We start from the raw sequence: 20,278 nt of genomic DNA on the forward strand, positions 1-20,278 counted from the left end.
ACACACCTCTCACCCTCTGGCCCCAGTCTGTTCTCCAAAATGTCGCATATACAATCCCTTTTGACACACTCACAAACATCTCTGTTCATGTCCTACCTAGTACCTAAACGCATTCTGAACAGGAATAGGACACAACAGAGCAACAGGATATGTTAGAAACTCAGGATAGTGATAACAATGGCCCCATTGCTAATACACATGAAGAAACAAAATAAAGTGTGAGTTGTTAGTTTTCAGTTGTTGTTTTTTTCTCTGTGGTACTGAGTCTGGGTCCTTAAATTTTCTTCCCACTAGGTAATATCTTTCCCCTTTAAGTTCACTTCGAAAAAGTGGAAACATTTTTAAATGGGAAGAGCTTTACAGAGCAGTTTTCAGTGTGCTACTGCAAATTACAAATTCTCAAGAAAGCATAAAATCCACATGAAACAAAATGTGTTTACCTTAACAGCACTCACTAGTAGAGCACTCACCTTGTGTCAAAGCCTCGAACAACTGCACCCATCGACTTGGCTGCACCTGCAGAGGCAAGCCCAGCAACGCCACCACCAACTATCAGAATCTAGGAGGAAGGGCAGAACCGGTGGGTTTTAAGTAAAGTTCATTATCAACTGATTAAGAAAAATCATCAGCTAACAACTCCCAGTGCTGGTGTACAGTTAGCATTCAGTATGACACCAGGTGGTGGTGGTGGTGATGATCATCCTCATTTAACAAAATCCAGTATCTAGTGTCTTCTGAAATGAAGAACAAGCTGCTTAGCAACTGCAAATGTTGATCATCGTCAGTGAATGTACTGAGTGGACAGGCTACTCTTTAACTGAACCACCACTCTTTTTAAAAACATATCAAAGGAACAATGGTTGGCAAAGGCCAACGACCTTCATTAAAAACAGCCTGACAATCAGCAACTCAGTGTAAAAGCGCCATACAGCACAACCAGCACTATGTATATTAAAGATTAACAGGTTCTTTCCCTCTGTATAAAAGACTCTTCTACTAAAATTCCCAGTGTAGCATTCTAGCTACCTCTCCCCTCTCAGATTTTAAGGTTTCTCTAAGTTCATAAAATATCAGAATAATCTTCAAAGATGGATAACAACTTTGGTGAAACACCAGAACTCCAATGCTTCTTAAAGAACAGCAGATGCCCCACCCCCTAACTTGAACCATTTTGAATGAACTGTACCTGAAATCCAAAGCAATGCAATTAATCTCCCTAACCGTGGAAGGATCAGAGCCAAGAAAAATCAAAGAATTCCTCAGAAACAAGAGTCTCCCCTGCCTTCTAAGACAAAATAATAAGAACGTTGTCTCCAGTCTGCAGTGAGCCTCCCAGAGAAAAGCCCTATTGTACTTCCCAGTCAACTGAAGGCAACTCCTTGTTGCTGCAGGAAAACAAACAACAAAAAAAAGTCACCCACTGAAAGAGGTTAGTTTATAAATTTCCACCCACCCATCATGCCCACATCTCCTTCTGGATCTTTGAGAAGACTAAGCTAGTCAAACTACACTCAAGTGACCTCTAGGCAGTGTCTCAAGGTTTATGTGAAATGATCTTGATGGTGATGGTGTATTGAGGGAGGGGGTCTGCAGGAAAGAGGACAAAGAGGGACCAGAGGGAACAAGCAGGCTCCAGGCTCCAAGGCACCAACCCCACTCCACACACTGAAGCCCAACACTGCTAAAAATACATAAATAAAAATAAGTAAAAAATCACTGACTAGGCCAGGTTATCCTGAATCTAGAAACAACAAAATACCCTATAATTTGAAAGATGGAATTGCACAAGAATAGAGCAATGTGGATCTTACAAAAGCAATTTATCTTTGTCTGCAACAGGGTGGAGAAAAAGACACAGTAAAAGAGAGCATAGGTCAGATCATGCCTGCTAAGAACTAGTTCTGGGTGACTTTGAGCAAGCTGCTTAGCAACTGCAATAAAGCAGTCAGAACACCTTCACAGAAGATTATTCCATGAAATAATGGAATCGAAACCCTGACTGCTTTTAACCCAGGAGTTTAACACAGAACTCCTAAGGAGGGGAAAGGGTAAGAGAAAGGAACAACCTTTGGGAATGTTCTTGATTTCCAGTCATGTAGCCTGTTCTTTGCAGCTTCCCATCTCAGTAAAGGGCACTAGCTGCAACTGTTCAAGCCACAACATGGAGGTCATCTTGAATCCTCCCTTGGCATTTATTTCCACCTCCAATCCATCAGCAAGTACTCTTGGTGTTACCCCCAAAGAGCTCCCAATCCACCCCCTTCTTCACATCTCTACTGCTACTACCTTCTGCAATCAATTCCTAACAGGTCTCCTCACTCTTCCCCTTGCTATCCATTCTCCCATGGAACAGCCAGATGATTTTTTTAATCCTCAGGAGCTAATAGAAAATATATACATTGGTCTCTGCCACACTCTTGGCACAGAGCTCCTAAAACCCTTGTTAATGTCCTAAGTTAAGAAAAGCACTAGGAGCATCTTTTGTTCTAATACTTGGTCTTTGACCCCAGTTCCTGACAGAGCTCCTAATCCCTTGGAATCTCTTGGGTAACAGCAGTGCTTTCTGGTCAATGAGGTGATTCTCAGCCGGCCCCTGGATAGGAGCTGGTCCCCAGAAAGACCAAGCCATGGCTTAGAAGCTGGGAATTTTCAGCCCACCTTGCATTCTCCAGAGAGGGGAGAGGAACTGGAAATGAAAGTGATGATTGATCACGCATACATGACAAAGCCTCCATAAAGATCCCACACATACGGGGTTCAGGAGCTTCCAGGTTGGTGAACACATGGAAGTGCCACAAGAGTGGTGTGCCCAGAGAGGGCCTGGAGCTTCCCACATACCTTGCCCCAAAGCTTCTCTTCCATCTGGATGTTCACCTATATCCTTTATCATATCTTTTTATAATAAATTGGTCAACAGTAAATAAAGTGTTTTCCTAAGCAAATTACCTGAACCAAGGAGGGGGTGTGGGAACCTCTGAACGATATACAGCCAGCCTGTCAGAAGCACACGTAACCACGTGGACTTACGGCTGGCATCTGAAGGGGGGTGGAGCCAGTCGTGTGGGACTAAGTCCTTAACCTGTGGGATCTGACACAACCTCCAGGTAGACAACGTTAGAACCGAGTCGTACAATACCCGGCTGGTATCAGAGAATTGCTTGGGTGTGGAGAAAATCCCCACACATTTGGCGACCGGAAGTATTAGAAATGGTGTATTTTTTGTGAAAGTAGAGGAGACACACAGAAACAAGAAGCACCTCCAAAACAATCCTAAATCAGGTATTCCCTCATCTGCAAGAGAACCTGAACTCTAGAACGAGACCTGTAAGAGGCCGTTCACCATTCAGCCATGACCTACAGTTCCCACATCATCCCAGGTCGCATTCCACCTGCTCCCCACCCTCCAGGACCAGAGGTCTCTCTGTTCTTCTAGAACGCTCTGACCTGTCTTCCATCTCAGAGCCTTCGCATGCACTGAGCCCTCTGCCGGGACTCCCAGAGCCCTGGCTTCCTTCTTCCCGTTCTTTAGCCTGAGCTCACATGACAGAGGAGCCTTTCCCATCAGCCTTACAAAGGCGCCTGCTCTCATTGCTCACTATCACATCATCCTGCTCATTTCTCTTATACCTAAAATTACCTCATATATTTATGATTGTTTGTTTGTCTCCCTACCATGACCCCTACTAGAGTGTTCCACATGGCGAGGACCTTGTTTGCCTTGCTCATAACGTATCTCCAGCTCCTAAAACAGTGCCTGGCATATCACAAGCCATCCAGTGATTGATTTTAGCTCATTCCAAACAAGTAAGAACCCGCAACATTTAAAGGAAATCCACATGAAATATTCTGCAAGCTACGTTGATGGGCCCATCTAGTGCCTGATCCTTCAGTATCAGAAAGCTATTTCTGACATGTAACCAAAGTCTCTTGGGTTGCAATTTAAATTTTTGGTGAAGATAGCCACTTTCCACATTTTAAAAGCTGACTGATTATCCTTCCTGTAAGCCTCCTATCTTCAGTTTCACTTTTAAATCCTTTATATTCACTACTTTCCTCTCAACTTGCATGCACTTCAAGAAAGATTTCTAACCAAAACTGAGTAGTGGATTTGTGCATTGAAACATCAGCCAGTCTAAGAACAGCATTCAACTTCTGGGCTCCATGAGTGCCAGACCTTTTCTTATGGTCCTGAGAAAGAGTCACAATGAAATCATTTTACATACCACATCTCTGTGTTGTCTGGGCACACTTTCTTGTTAAGTATTCTGGCTTCCACTTAAACCACTTGCCATTTTCTTCACCTGGCCTGTTTTTAAAGCAACATATAACTGGGTTTCTCAAAGCTGCTAGTATTCTTTTTCCATTTTTTCTAGGAGATTTATTTTATGTGAGAGCTCAGGGCTTATATAAAAAAAAAGTAGGAAACACCAAGTAAACATGCCCTACAGTGTATCCTCTTCAGGTAGATGACAGCATTTAAAGTCCTGTTTCCTATACCTTGCCAATGTGCATATATTGTCATTTAGTGTACACAGTGTTGAAGGGTCACAATATAGCCATTTTCTCTGCCAAATACCCTGATTACACCACTTCCTATTTTCTGTCCTTTTGCCCCAAAATTCGACAAAAAGTGAGGAACCCAAGACAGTCTTTTCTATGGATCAAATGTCAGATCAACTGGAAAATCAAGAATTTGCTGAATGGTATCTGGTATCTTAAAGCTTTCTTTAAAAATCTGTAATAAACAGACTACACAGAACAAGTTATTCAAAATTCCTTTAAGAATTCAAATTAGTAAGTCAAAAATAGAAACTAGCACTTCCAGAAATGTCAAAATTCTCTTTGAGCAATCTTCAGCAGCTTTGAGGCTCCACCACTTATTTGCATATGCCACAAAAATCATCAGTGTGAAGTTAAGACCTAACAAACTGTTAAATAACTGTATTTGAATACTATACCTACCCTTGCCTTTAAATAATTCACATCAGGAAGACACATGACAAGTGTTACCTACCTTAGCAGGGGGAACTTTTCCAGCAGCTGTGATCTGACCAGTAAAAAACCGTCCAAAATGATTTGCAGCTAGTACAACAGCCTTATAGCTTAAAAAAGAAATAAAGGGATAAATAATTCCACAATGTGAAAGAGCACAGGCTCATCTATCATCATAAGCCATCAATTAGTCGAAGAATGAGGATACCTAACATTTATATAGTAACCTACCATGAGTCAAAAGAAGTTCTAAGTGCTTTATGTTTAATCTTATGATAGCTCTCAATGTCCTGGAGATAGATACAATTATTTTCTTCATTTTATAGGGAGATGATGAGACTTCAGCTACTGAATGGGAGAGCCGGAAGTCTAATGCTGGCATCCAGCCTACCAAGGCAGACTCTAAGCCATGAGGCTTCCTGGTGTCTTCCCAACAAAAACTACAGAGCAATGGGGATAAAAAAGAAATGAAGGAGAGGCAAGAAAACTAACAATGGTTTTCTCTGCGTATTGAGACTACAGATACTTCAAACTTTCTGTTTTGCCTTATTATACTATCCAAATTTTCTTTGATCACTGTGTGTTTTATACAGTAGCGGGAAACCATTAAAAATTTAAAAATTAGATTAGCTATATGCTTGTACATAATAAAATTCCAACCTCAGAATAAAAAACAGTTCCCTTGATCTCTAATGGCTGAAAGCATGGGATTCTGAGACACACTGGCCTCAGTTTGAGCCCTTGTGCCACCAGTAACTAGCTTTGTGACCTTGGGCAAGTGTCTTTAATTCTCTGATCCTTGCTTTCCTCATCTATAAAGTAGGTACAGAGAAAGCATCTATCTCTTGGAGTTGTGAGGACTACATGAGATAATGCAGGTGAAGTGTTTAATGTAAAAGCCTGTCATAGTACGTGCTTGGTAAATATTGGTGTTTCTAGCTAAAGAAACACTCTTTACAATAAAAACTAGTAAAATATACCATGTTTTCTTTAATAGGCTACTTTTACATATTACACTAATTCATCTGCGTATCACTTTACCACTTAAACGGCACTTTCGCACATTCTCACTTGGTAACACACACTCTACCTTAATATTGTAATGCAGCTATTTAATGAGATCCACCAGCTAGGTGACAATAAAACCTTTCCCTGATCATATTTTTATGAGACAATACTTTAATTGCTGCAAAAGCATGTCATGTTGACTACTATAACTTTCAACTGTCATACTGAGAAAAAAAAAAGACTGAACACACAGAAAATGTATGAGAAAATGTTGAAAGTGGAAAAAAGTAATAGAAGCAGCTATTTCTTTGATGAGATTTAAAAAGCTCAGAATGAACATCAATGAAGTGGAAGGAGCATGCCTTTACGGCAATTATGACGATTTATCACACATTGTGTGAACATGTACTAGATTCATCTCAAACTATGACCTCTGCATATATCAGCTCAGGACACAAGACAGCGATGCTTTGAACTGTGTCCCACTGATCCCCAAAGGTTCAAATTTCAGCCAGCTCTGGAGCCACAGTGGATAGGAACAGAAAACAGACATATTTCTGGACACCCCTCCTTCCCTTAATTCACCTAAGGCCACTTTGCTCTTAATTGGATTTGTTTATATTAACTCATAATATTTTATTTGCTCTGAAGACTCTGAAGCTAAAAACCACTGATCTAGAGTTACTGGTTTTGATAACCTTTCAAAATGTTACATTGTACATTTTCTAATATAAAATGTTAAGTCCCCACTGCATAACATAGAACTTCTACAAACTAAATAAATGTGGCAAAATTTATTTTGTTCCTTGGTATATAATTTACACCACAAAAAATACCTTCAAACCAACCATTTGCCAAATCATGTTGAAGACAACATGTGTTTTTAACTTGTCACTTTAGCTTATTACATCTCATTTATACTGAAAGTGAACAGCTGAAACCCAAAGTAAAATCTGTGGCATATTTCATTTGCTATCCCTAAGACATAAAACCTAAGAAAACTTCAAGCTCATGTGTCAGGCTGTAAAAGGCTTTACTCAGGCTAGTCTTTTTTTATAAATGCACTTTTATTTTTTAAACATGTTCATTTGTTGGTGCCTCATTCATATTAGCAAACTGTCACCACTAAGAGTTCATGCTTAAAATCTAATTCTCGTATATTCAGTGATTCTAATACCTTTCTGTGTTGACAGATAGTAACCGCACTAGTGGTGGTGAGGATTTAATAATATGGGTAACTGCCAAACCACTGTGTTGTATATTGGAAACCAATGTAAGATTGTCTATCAATGATATGTCAATTTTAAAAATTAAATTAAAAATTTTTCTTAAATCTAATTCTTGGATGAGCTGATTTCATAAGCATCATCCAATTTCCAGATTTTGCCCACTGCCTAGGCAGAGTCAGCAACATGCCACACTCCTATAGCTCTGCTCCTCTCCCTCCCCCAGGGCAGACAGGATTACTTTGGCCCAGGCACATTTCTGGGCAGAATGGGCCTTAGAATCCTTCTCAACAGAGCACTCCAGACAATAAACAGGGACTGCCTTGGTGCTGGCAGGCAAAGGAAGTTTATTGCCATCTTGGCCTTAAAAGGAAGAGGACATAGTTAGCTCTCAGTCATCAATTTGGGTTTTGACACCAGATGAAACTTCTTCAATGACAGAGTTTCCCTATTCATTAACTATTTTATGAACTTACCTAAGCAAAACCTAATTAAGATGATAAATCTGCTAATGTATATATATTAGATTGAACCACATGAAACTGGCAATATCCAACTATTTCTGAGACCTATAAAAACAGCAACTTATATTAATTAAACTTGCTGTGGTAATCAGTTCACAGTATATACCTATGTCAAATCATAATGCTGTACACCCTAAACTTATACAATGTCATATGTCAATTATATCTCAGTAAAATGGGGGAAAAAACAGCAATTTCAACCAATGTACATATGTACACACACATATACACAAACATGAATTACAGTATATTGTGACAGTCATTTCCTTTGGTGGAAAGAAATACTTACATCTAAGAGGAGTTAAAAAGGAGTGTACAACACAGTGTAATACGAAGAGCTACCTGCTATCTTATGACTGTGAAATAATAAAATGAGTCTTAAAAATAATTTAAGTGCACTCTCAAAAGGGTGCAGTCTCCAACAATTATTACAAGTAAAATCACTGCGAGAGAGAAGAGCTACACTGAGCATGTTTCTGTAGTACCACAGTGCTTTTGTTCAAATGAAATGGAAAAGAATAAACCTACCCAGCAATGTTGGCCATGGAGCTTAGCGCGTCATATCCCTGAGCAATTGTGACTCTTGGAACCTGGTCCATCGCCAGAACTGTAGTTTTTCTTTTGGTAAGTGTATTCAGCAAGTCTGGATTTTGGGCTGGGTAAATAAAACTAATCAGTGTTCCTGATGTCTTTAAAAGGTCAGCTTCATGAACACCTAATGTTGGATTAACCATGGGGGCTCGCACCTGAGAAAAAAGTCAAGTCACAGATTAAAAACGTAAATACCTTTATCATATTTTTAAGTAAGTAGGACAATTTAAATAATATGCCATGATCGAAAGAGTAGCCAGAAGTAGTTTTTCACCAAGAAAGTTCTGACTAAATTGCTAAACAAGGCAAGGTACACAAAGATCTATGCCATTCCTCCTCTGGCTCATGACCTATGAATTGGTCTGAGAAAAGAGAGCACACACCTGGAAATAGTGTTGGAACAGGTCTGACAATGAACTGCAGAGCAATGGAAAAATACGTTGGCTCAATAACAAACCTGTCCTCTCAACATCTGTTATTCTGCTAAGATTAAGAGATATTAGAATAAATGGACAGGAAGTTTTTGTTGTGTGCTCAAATTCTTGCTAATTCTGGCAAGCACAAACATTTGGAGTGGGACACATTAAAAATGTTGTACATGAAAATCTCCATAGTAGTACATATTGACTTATGCCACCCTAAAATTCCAGATAAATATTTATAGATGAACATGATGCAAACTACTAGCCTTGCTGAATTAGGTTTAAGCAAAAAACTCCAACATATTCTGTTATGATAATTAGTGTCAACTAAGTCAATGAACACACACTCCACATGAAAATTCCAAGTGTCCACTTTTTCAAAGCCAAATTTTTAAAAGCCCACTTGAAAATGTGTTCTATATCCAAGTTTAAAATCAGTCTTCAATTAAAGTAGATCGTTTCATTAGCTCCCAGTTCACAGTAGTGCTTTTAGGCAAGTAAGCATGGGGAAAAAACGGTGTTGGGACTTACAACATTTTAAAAGGAAACAGAAACACAAACACTGGATCAATACTTTGATTTTACAGCATTTCATCTCAATTTACCTATGAGAAATCTTTATCTGTTATTCCCATTTCAGTTGTTGATCTGGTGATACATGGGACTTCAGGTCCTGGACTTAATTAAGACTCTCTGACAGGGTCTGTTTTTCCTCAGTGAGAATCTATATTATAGATTTAATAAAAATTAGAGGACAACTTTGAATTAATTCCGCTGGCTCCTGTCAAATGCTCAGCTGAGATGCTGGCATCTGAGCAAGATAGGCCAACAGAATGTTTCCCTGAACGTGCTTTTTAGATCACTAATTCCTCAAGATACTTACTGGCTTGACTCAAAAAAGAGGCCTCAAGGTCAAGTAGTTTATTAATGCAAGGATACGGTTATACAAGTTTCTGTATTATACATCTTTCTCCGTGCCTTTAACCTAACACATTATGAATCTCAAAAAGGTACACAGAGAATTTCCAAAATGTACATGCATCCTACTGACCCCTTATTGTGGGACATTTCAAAAGGTCTGATCTCTAGAATATACGTTGGAATGGACTATACTTACTCTCTTTTCCCTAAGTTCTTTTCTTATGCCAAGTTATATCACCAAGAAAAAACTTAAAGATTAAAAGCTGAATTATAATTTATCTCTATACTATAAATTCTACTATTAATTTTTCAAAGGAAAAAGCGGTTTTATGTCCTCTGCGAAAACCACTATTTAAGACCCTATCAAATTACTCTGTGGACTTCATGTACAAACAAAAAACAAAAAAACAACTGTAATTGATTCCCCCTAAGAAATTAATACCAAAAAAAGCTAGTCTTTCACTTAGAAGTGAAGCATTTATTTTAACCTGATAATCATCCTTATATAATCCATACTTCTCAGGATGCCTAGGTTGCAGAAGGCTTAGGATGTAATTTAGTGCTCAACTTTATTAATCACCTATACTGGACTCTTAATACAGTCTCTCTTCCTTTCTCTATATGATTTTTACTTCAGATTTTATTTCTAAAATGTTTCAGCACATAAATTTCTATTACATACAAAGACCTTTTATCAAAAGGTAGGTAAAGCTACTTGCCACTCAACCCAATGCTGACTTCTCCAGAATAGTCCTGCCCCCTCTAGAAACAGCATTTATCTCAGTTAACTCACTGTTCCTCCTTAGGTATCAGATCACTGTACATTCAGTCCCAGGAGTTCCATGCTTTCTTTCCATTCTAGCAGCAATTAAATACTCACCTGTGCATATTCTGGATATTTAAAAATCATGTAGTACAAATTTTCCCTTGCCAGATAAAAGGGAATTTCCACATAGCAAATGTAAAAATGAAGATCACATTTTCTATTCCCATTGTTAAGCACTGATCACACTTTCTGATAAAAGTTCTACAGGAACATGAAGAACATTCACAACATGCAACCATTTCTTTGAGCAAAAGACATCATTTGAAACTATGAAAAGCTATAACAACAGACTGTAATTTTATTTTTCTATGAAAAGATTTCAAAAAATCAGCATGCCATAAATAGGAGGGGAAAAGAATAATTACTTTGACCACCAAATCAGAAGCCAGCACTTCCTTCGCCCCTTGGATCTGGGCACCTGCTGCTCTGTAGTGATCATCTGAGAATTTGGAAGCTTCACCAGCACCTGATTCCACAAGAACACTAAAACCCTGCTTGATCAAGGCCTGAACCCCAGCAGGAGACAATGCCACTCGCTTCTCATTTTGGAAAATCTCCTTGGGGACTCCAACAGTAAGTTGCTTATATGGAATTCCTACAAAGGCAAAAAAAAGTAAAAAAAACACCAAAAATCAATGTTTTAATAATCAGAAAATGGAAATAGGCAGTCTATTCAAAATATACTGTACATATAAGTTGCTGTTCAAAATTATGTTCCTGATTCATAATCTTAATTCTCCCTTTTTTTTTTTTGATAAATGATGGCAAATTTTATGACTACTCTCCTGAATATTCTGAATATTTTATTTAACCAAATGGCTATCTTCAAGGCACATGGCAGCTTAGTTTCTTCTTAGGAAAAAGTTGAGTTGTGAGAACACTCAACATGCTAACTCAATTCTTCAAACTGTTGGATTTAAGTCTCCCCTTCCTTACCTTTAAGGAAGGCAGAAATAATTAGCTATTTTGAAGAATAATCCTATACTAGACACTTTGATGGCCTACAACACCCAAAGTCCCCTTCCTGGAAATTTGGCCACAGGCAATGCCTCAGAGATTTCCAGGTGTTATATTTTGAGACCCTACATTTTTTACCAAAACTGAGTAGACCAGGGATAAGCAGTCGGGTTAAAGATAATAGTCTACAGGCCAGACATGGGGAAAACCAGCAGTCTATGAGATGACTTACACAAGGACACTCTACATTGGCCCAACCCCATCAGGGTCTCTCTCAGGAAGTTAGAACGGGAAGACCCACAAAAAGGACAGAGGGTAGAATGGTACAGAAGCTATTTGTAAGCACAGCCATTAAGTCATCAAAAGGAGGTCAGCAGCAACTGTAGTAGAAACATCAGTAACGGATATGCCAAGAGAAGTCACAGCTATGAAATCCAGAATAACATACTCTAAGAAGCAGATGAAGAGTTTCCTGAGCTCCCAGACTCCCCAAGAATCCATACTATAAACTGTCGTCACAAAATATAGCCTGATGTGATTCTGTTCCTTGCAACCCAAAAGAGCTTGTATATTTATATAGGTTCAGACCAGCTTTAGCTAAACAACATTTGTTTCTTCTGTTGTTTTACAGAACATGTGTGCATAAACAGATTTTTCTAAATAAAGAGTATCTGCTTCTCTGTTTTACTAAAGTTTAGGAAATCCACTCTAACAACCTGAACTCTGGATACACATAATGAAAAAATAAATTATCTCTACAGAGTAACTTGTTGAGACCTTAAAAAGATTAAATCAACCTAAAAATATTTGCATTTGAACACAGTCTTAGAGCCCACAGTAAAAGCCAAAGGCAAACATATACTGAATCTTATTCTCTACTTGAAGGAGCTAGAGGAAAACAGAAAGTTGGCAAATATTTTGGATTGATATTCAAAGTAAAATCATGTAAACTTACCTGGCGTTCACTTATCTGACAGCCTCTAATCACCCAGACCCTACCTACCATAAGTCAAGGAAGCTACCAAAGACAAACGATGTCACATCAAGTTGGTGTAGCCAACTTGAAAGCACTTCCACTGGCCAAATATGAGACAATCTGAGCACCAAAAATAATAATTAATTGCCAAGTAGTAAAATACATCCAAGGATCAAAAAGAATAAATTGCAATGTAGTAAAACATACCCAAGGATGTTAAAATCCATGAGTTCATAATGATACTTAAAAAACAAGTAAATATTTTTCTTTAAGTTTCATCAGTCGACTTTGGAGGAATTAATGGTGATAAACAGAATAATAATCTCCCAAAGATATTCATGTCCTAATCCTCAGAACATATTGACTATGTTACAATACACGGCAAGATAATTAAGGTAGCAGATGGAATTAAGGTTGCTAATCAACTGACCTTGAAACAGAGAGATTATCCTGGATTATCTGGGTGAGCCCAGTGTGATCACCAGGGTCCTTAAATATGGACAAACAGGGCAGAAGAGTCAAAGAGTAATTTGAAGATGCTATGCTTCTGGCTTTGAAGACAGAGGAAAGGGCCATGAGCCAAGGAATTTAGGTGGTCTCCAGAAACTGGAAAAAGGTTAAGTAAACAGAATCTCCCCTAAAATGCAGCCCTGCCCACACCTTGATGGAAGCCTAGTGAGAACCATTTCAGATTTGGCCTTCAGAAGTATAATAAATCTGTGTGGCATGAAATCAATAAGTTTATGATCATTTATTACAGCAGAAACAGAAAATTAACACAGAAGTGAATCAGCTGATTATTATCCAAACCAGTATATAATGGGAAAGTCAAACTTACACCCCACCTTACCAGTACAATCTCAAGGTAATTAAATAATGCAGGAAAAGTTTTTCTTTATAGAAAAATTCTGGCCAATAAATGAAGACAGAATGATAGACTATCATCATTTTGAAACCCCTGATAATATCATGGACTTAACTAATGATCATCAAATGGCTGCTATAGTCTTTGAGTGAAAAACTGATGGGAACTTCATAACGGATGAATCTAATACCTAATTAGTATCTACACTCACTGATTAAACTTCTTGATGTAATGCAACAGATAGTACACAGCATAACCTTTGAAGTATCCCTGCCAAAAAAAGCAAACGTGAGTTTGATCAAGTCTCTAGATCTTGCTAAATGTTGTAGAAAATACAAGGGACAGAGAAACTGATTAAATACCAAGGGAATTCAGTCAGCCAAACCAAAATGTAAGAAATTCTTAGATTACAGTGCAACAACTAAGCTCTTCAACAAATAAATTAAAAGAAAAAAAAATGAGAGAAATGCACAAATCAAAACAGACCTAAGCAAGCAAATACAACACATAGACTCTGGATCATTATTTGAGCAAGGCAACTATAAAAAAGAAAAGAAAAGAAAAATTGAGAAAATATGAACACTGACTTTTCATGCTTTTAAATGTGGTAATGAAGTTGTGGTAACAGTAAGTAAATAGAATCTTCATCATTGAGATACAAAACAATTATCTAGGAAACAGTCAAGAATCAGAAATTAAACAAAAAAAGTCTTAGTCAATAAAGAGACCTTGAAGTCCATGCCTTTACTTAGAAGGACAATTCTCATGTCCTCAATGCAGTTACTTACTTTTATACAGTTTTATCACACTAGATAATCTGGTTTTCCAGAACACTTAAAAACAATCTGAAGATAAAGTTGAGGGCTCTCAGGGGCAGATGCCCTGCCAAGAGTGACTTGTCATGTGAGGACAAAAGGCTGTGAAATCTTAAGGCAGACATAAGAAATCAAAAAACCTAGCAGTAAGCCTAGCAGTAAGGGGCCCTTAATGCACAAAAAGTCCTACAAACTCAAATTAAAAGGGCATTCTTCTGAGTGGCAAAGACTTCTGGTTGTTCCCCAAATGCCCATCCCTGTTCCTCCCATTTTTAGTCGAGCATGTTGCCACCTGCAATGAAAGACTGAGTATCTGAGTCTCCCTTCCAGCTACATGTGGCCACTGTCTGAGTTCTGGCCAATGAGGTGTAAACAGAATGGTTGGAGGGTCTTTAGGCAAGACGCTTATAGGAATCTGCCTTAGTTTAAAAGAACCTTCTTAGCTTCTGGTCTGAGCCCCAGGACAAAAGCAAGTGGGGGTCCTAGCAGAGAAGGGCTTGTAGGCCACTGAAAGATTTACACGCTTACTCAGGATAAGCTAGGAAGTTAGTGGCAAATCTTGAGTAGAACTGTGACATGACCTTCCATTTTAAAAAGATTATTCTCGCTGTCATGTATAGAACAAACTGCAGAGGGGCAGAGGCAAAAAGCACAGAGACCATTTAGAAGACTTGTGTAATAGTCCAGGTGACAGTTTATGGTGGCTTGGACCAAGATGATAGCAACGGTGATGGTGAGAAGACAGATTCTACATACAAGGTAGAGCTGACCTATACCTACAAAGAGGATCTAGGATGACTCCCAGGTTGCTGACCTGAGCAACTGAATGACATGAAGTTGCCATTTACTAAACTGAGCAGCATAACTGCAGATTAATTAATACATTTAGTTCCTGCTTCTTGATTTCTTGGGCCTAGATGGCCCATATATGGTACAAGTCCCCAACACTGATGAGGAACAAGGAAGAGCTGCTACGAACATTCATTACCATGAGCAGTAGTTTCCTGGATATAACCCAACTGGTTTATCATTTTTCTTTTTCTATTAACTTTTCTTCTCTATTAGCACTGATAATCAGGAACATCTATACATGGAAAATGTAAGAAAGTATAAGAAAGCACTGACTAGGTTTTTTTATTCAAAATGTCCATTCACAAGCCCCAGGCTGTAGGACTGCTCAACTTTTCCTTTTATCAATCATCAGGACATCTATCAGCTCCTATGATTTCAAGGTTTAATTTGGATACATTGAAGTGAGACTTTACCTGGTTTTACGGGGGCTTTACACCACAGCGCCTGATGGGTATGAAGGGTTCGTAAAACATCCTTCTTTGCAGGGAGAACCTTACAGGACCCTAAATTGCTAAGTAAAGGACATGAACAGCCAGTCACCACAGTTTTCAGTAGGCTTGCCATGTTTTCATGTGAGCTCCCAACTTGCTGAATGCCCAACTTTCTTGAAAGTAAGTCACTAAGAGAAAAGACAAGAAAAGGGTTATGTGCTGAGAAAAACATACTTTGTCTTTTAAACATCAAAAACAGAAAAATACTCATCCAAAGAGCTTGGAAGATAGCATTTATATGTGAGCATCTACAGCTAATGTATTTGCATGCCCTGTACTTACAGAAGCTACTTCAAAAGTCTGTTTCCAATTCAGGTATTTAAAAGTTGGCATCTACTTTCCCACTTAAATTGTAATTATAAACTCACTATCCAATTCTAAGGCTAGATCACATAAGTCTAACCAATCCCTCAAGTAGCTGGGAAGTTCCAAAAAAGATGGCATAAAATCCAGTCACATCTTACATGAAAGTTATCTTCTAAGTCTGCATGTCCAGCAAAAACTGCATATAACCAAAGTTACTCTTGAATTTCCCTGAGATTTTCTAAAATATAGTATAGTAGAAACCTGCTTAGCCACCATGTGCTACAGAACACTGCAACCCACTGCAACCGGGTGCGGCAAGATGCTCCTGCTGTGAGACCCCCACACCGACATGGCATGAAAATGCAAACTGACTTGCCTGTGTGCTAAGTGCACATTTCAAGAAGTTAAATATGTGTAGCATATGACTCCAATAAAAAAAAACAGAAAAATTCCATGGTTATCTTTAAATGTTTACCTCACAAGTTTGGGCTTGCTGACTTTGGTGTAACCAGGAACTCTGCCAGTGGTGTCACACAAGTGGCCACTTTTTGCCAGCTCTAACCAGGCTCAGCAAAGCACCATTTGCAAAGCACCTTTGCTGTCACTGACCTAGAGTTCAGTGGCTACCTCCACTGCTCTCAGTGGCAGATCCTCAGGGGAATGTGGAAGGTGACCCCACCATCCCCATGATTCCCAATGTTCCCCCATCCTTCTTTCCTTGAAAATTGGGAAGCAGACAAAACCCGCCACTCTATCAGTCAAGTTCAACTAACTCCACCAACTCTGCCTTTAGGCTCTGCCCCATCACAGGCCCTCCGGAGGGCCCAGCACCTATTCTCAGCAGACTCCATAATCTTCCAGCCTCCAGAGGAAGAAGGGCCTAACTCATTCAGAACTGCTGACACAACTCTCTGAAGCAACTTCTGGCAAATATCAGGAAGCAACACTGAGAATGGTAATCCTCAATCCAGGTGGTGCTTATTCTTAAAATGCCCCTTAATTCAATAAATATGTACTAAGGTTGAGTCTCAGAGGCCCAGCTGTTGGGAGCATCTGCAGAATCAAACTGGAATAAGCCCACACTTGGAGATAAGGAAAGTCAACAAGTCATAACACTACCAAGCAGAGTAAGGCAAGTCCAAAGTTCTTCAAGGGATCAAAGGAGAACATGTCCTCCTACAGGACTCAGAAAAGGAAAGGCATTTGAGATGGACAGAGTAATATGAAAAAAGCTAAGGGAGTGTTCAAGATGTGTTCAGGCATGCAATCAAAAATGAGTATGAATAATTCTTCGCATTTGAATAGGATGCTTTATATTTTCAAAGTGTTTCCATATATGTCATTGCATTTCAGTCCTAAGCATTCCTGAGTCTCATAAACACTCTCCTCATTTATTCATGGGCCACTTGTAGCATTATTTATGGCTGAGAATGGAGAGCAAATAAGTTCAAAATACAGCCACACATTCGAAACATTCACTGAACCAAGGGAACTACAAAGATACATAAAAGATAATTCTTGTCTTGAGGGAGATTTTGTCCTACCATCACCAATGACCTAGTCCTATCCCAACCTCCACACTTACCCTAGTTTCTCTTCTCACATCATCCCAACAACCACCATTCTCACAGAGCTGATAGGTTTACCCAGACCTCATCAGCAAAGGAACAAAGCTAGCTAAAATAGAGTCCACATACCGTCTAAGTCTGGCACTCACTCACTGTTTGACCTGAATCTCTATGCACCTCAATCTGCTCACCTATAAAAGGAGCATAGGAAAGGTGGTTTGGAGGGCCCCATTAGGCTCTAAAAGTTTATGATGAGATGAGATTTTGCAATACTTCAAAGCTAACATCCTATTTCATGGCCTGGAATCTGGAAAATGTACTCTACCTACTCAATTTACTCAAAAAATGGCCATCTGATGTTGGACAGATCCCTGTCAACAGATGTCAACAAAGTCAAGCCCTCAGAGGCCAATTCCCCCCCACAAATTCCACTTGATTCAAGCTATGAGCATACAAGATGTGATCAGGAGGTATTTTATTGGCAAGAGCAATCCCTATCACTAAGCCCAAATCAAATAGAATCAACCCTGAAAGATACTCAGAGAGTATCTGAGCCATGTTATCACAGGCCAGTACTTGTTTACACCAAAAACAGTATTGTCTTACTCGTACCATTTTCTCCTTTCACTTTAAAGGTCTCTGTTTTGTTATCACTGTGCCTCTATCGCTCTGAAGCAATGCAAGGGAAACTTTACATCTCAAAATTGGGGGGGGGGCGCTTTTTTTAATATGGATATTTAATGTATGTTATTTGGGTAACTAACTCCCCTAACAGATATTAAAATCCTTGAGAGGAAGTACCTGAGAGAGAATAGCAGAGAAACTAACAGGTTGAACTGTGGATTGGAAGACCCAGCTCCACAATTAGCTGGGCAAATCAGTCACTTCACTTCTCTGTACCTGATTTCCTGATCATTAAAATAGAAATAATAATAGCACCAGCCTTACAGGGTTGTTGTGAGGATTAAAAGGACACAACATTGCTATTTTTTTTTCTGGCCCTGTGCTTTGCACAAAATACAGGAAATCAAGCAGTACTGTTTGACTGAATGAATGAATGAATAACTAGGGCTGGGTAAACTGAAACCTGCGTATCTATGGAACACATTCTGCAAGGACCTTTAGGAAATTTCCTTTGAAAATGAAATGGTGTGTAGACTTGTGGAAAAGTGATTGCATCAGCAAAGGTGAGCAGCTTGAGCACATTCGCTGGTCAAGAGAGTAATCCTAAATTGTCCATTCAATTAAAAAAAAAGAAAGAAAAAACAGCCGAGATTTGTAAATAAAAGGGGTGCGGTGGAGAGGAGCATTTTAAATACAAGTAGGCAAACAAGCCCCAAGGATCCGAATAGAGCCTGTCCTACAAGACTCCTTACAAACAGATCCCTTAAAGACTGTCCTGCATTGCAGGGCGAATAAAGGACGCTTGCAACCGTAAACAAGTCATGCTTTAAAGCCGGACATACCAATCAAGGACACAATACCCTACAGAAGCTTGGACTGGCAGGCAGCGTGACCTCGCCCAAACCCACCGGTACCGCCCCTCCCTCGGCAACTAAGATGCCAACTCGCTAGCATCTGCCGGGGACCGCTATTTATAACCTTACCCCGCAGGCTATTGGCCGAGGCTGCGGAATACCAATTCCGCCTGCGAGGTTCCAATCAGCTCTGCCCCCTCCGCTCTCTCCTCGGCCGCCAGCCGAGTCCCCATTATCCGCAGGTCGAAGCTTGCCGCGGCCACCAGCAGCCCGCCCGGATCTACACTCACAACTTTTCGCTCCCCAGCTCCTAAGTCTCCAGCCGTACACCCACCCATTATTCCCTCAAGATTCAAGCACAATTTCGGGGCGTCCAGCTGCCACCTCTCTGGGTGCACTACCCCGCCATCCAGAGTCCCCTATGACCTCCCTCCCTCCCGCCTTCTTACGGGCCAAAATGACCCCGTACAACTCCCGCCACTCCACAAACCCCAAAACTTGCACCAGCACGGCTGCCTCGGCGTTCCCTGCTCTCTGCCAGGACCACTTCCCGAATTCACTCGCCCACTGCCTCCAGTGGCCCCAACAAGAGACAAAAAAAGGGGGGCCTCGAGGCACGGTTCTCCTGCTTCCCGGCCCAACCTGGGACCAGCGCGCGCCCGGGTGCCCCCGCGTCAGGTCATTGCCGACCCCGCCCCCTTCTCTTTGACAGGTGTCGCTCCCTGCGGGGGTCCGTCCCCAGCAGCGTCCCCTTCCCGGCAGCGCCCCAGGAGCATGCCGCACTGCCCGCGCCGCGCCGCTCACCTTGGCGGGAGGCCCGCAGCCGCGGACGGGGCGCAGGGGGACGCCGCGCTGGCAGACCCGGGATGGGGCCCCGGCGCTGAGCCTCCAACCCGGAAGAACAGCCCCAATCCGCCGCCGCCGCCGCCGGGGGCCACGTGACCGCAGCACAGCGCCCCCCCCCCCTGCCCCCACCCCCCAACCTCGCGCCCCCTCCCCGCCCGGCCCCCTGCGCCTCCGCCTGCCTTCTCTCCCCCGGAGAAAGAGACCCTACGGAATGCCCTCTTGGAGCGCAAAGGCTAGTTACCCCAGAGTCCTTCGCTCTCACCGTGGCAGCCAAAACCTCTTTGTCTCGAGCTTTACCCGTGTTCCCCGCGGCCCCCGCGCCCCGCCTCCGCGCTTTGGTGACGCCCGTCCTTGTCAATCAAACCTGGAGCCAAAAGCCGGCGCTTAAGCTTTCCCGGCTACAGATGTCCTCTCCCCACGGAGAGCCGGTTAGAAAGTGTCATTTTCTCTCTCGTGTCCCACCGGAACAAATGAGAAGATAAAATAATTCCCCTTTTGGTACCTGACTTTCCTCTAGCTTTCCAGGAAAAAAATCAGAACTTCTGTAACAGAAGGAGACCAAAAGGAAAGTGGGCGAGGCCAGGGAGTGGTGAAGGGCGGGATTGGGGGCGTTG

General features: G+C 40.8%; 1 protein-coding gene across 5 annotated transcripts in view; it reads right to left on the reverse strand.

Annotated features, from left to right (window-relative positions):
* The window catches only part of NNT (nicotinamide nucleotide transhydrogenase), an 89,378-nt gene extending 69,100 nt beyond the window's left edge, over positions 1-20,278 (reverse strand). The window contains exons 1-6 of one of the 5 annotated variants that reach the window (XM_036910932.2): positions 20,167-20,278; positions 15,389-15,594; positions 10,876-11,105; positions 8,279-8,496; positions 5,015-5,102; positions 471-559 (exon numbers count right to left, since the gene is read on the reverse strand). In XM_036910932.2, the coding sequence (XP_036766827.2) occupies positions 471-559; positions 5,015-5,102; positions 8,279-8,496; positions 10,876-11,105; positions 15,389-15,539 (776 nt within the window). In that variant the 5' untranslated portion in view covers positions 15,540-15,594; positions 20,167-20,278. The other 4 variants (XM_036910933.2, XM_036910931.2, XM_036910934.2 and 1 more) reach the window with 4 other exon arrangements.

The sequence above is a fragment of the Manis pentadactyla genome, chromosome 2 (assembly GCF_030020395.1).
Source record: "Manis pentadactyla isolate mManPen7 chromosome 2, mManPen7.hap1, whole genome shotgun sequence".
NCBI classification, from domain to species: Eukaryota; Metazoa; Chordata; class Mammalia; order Pholidota; family Manidae; genus Manis; species Manis pentadactyla.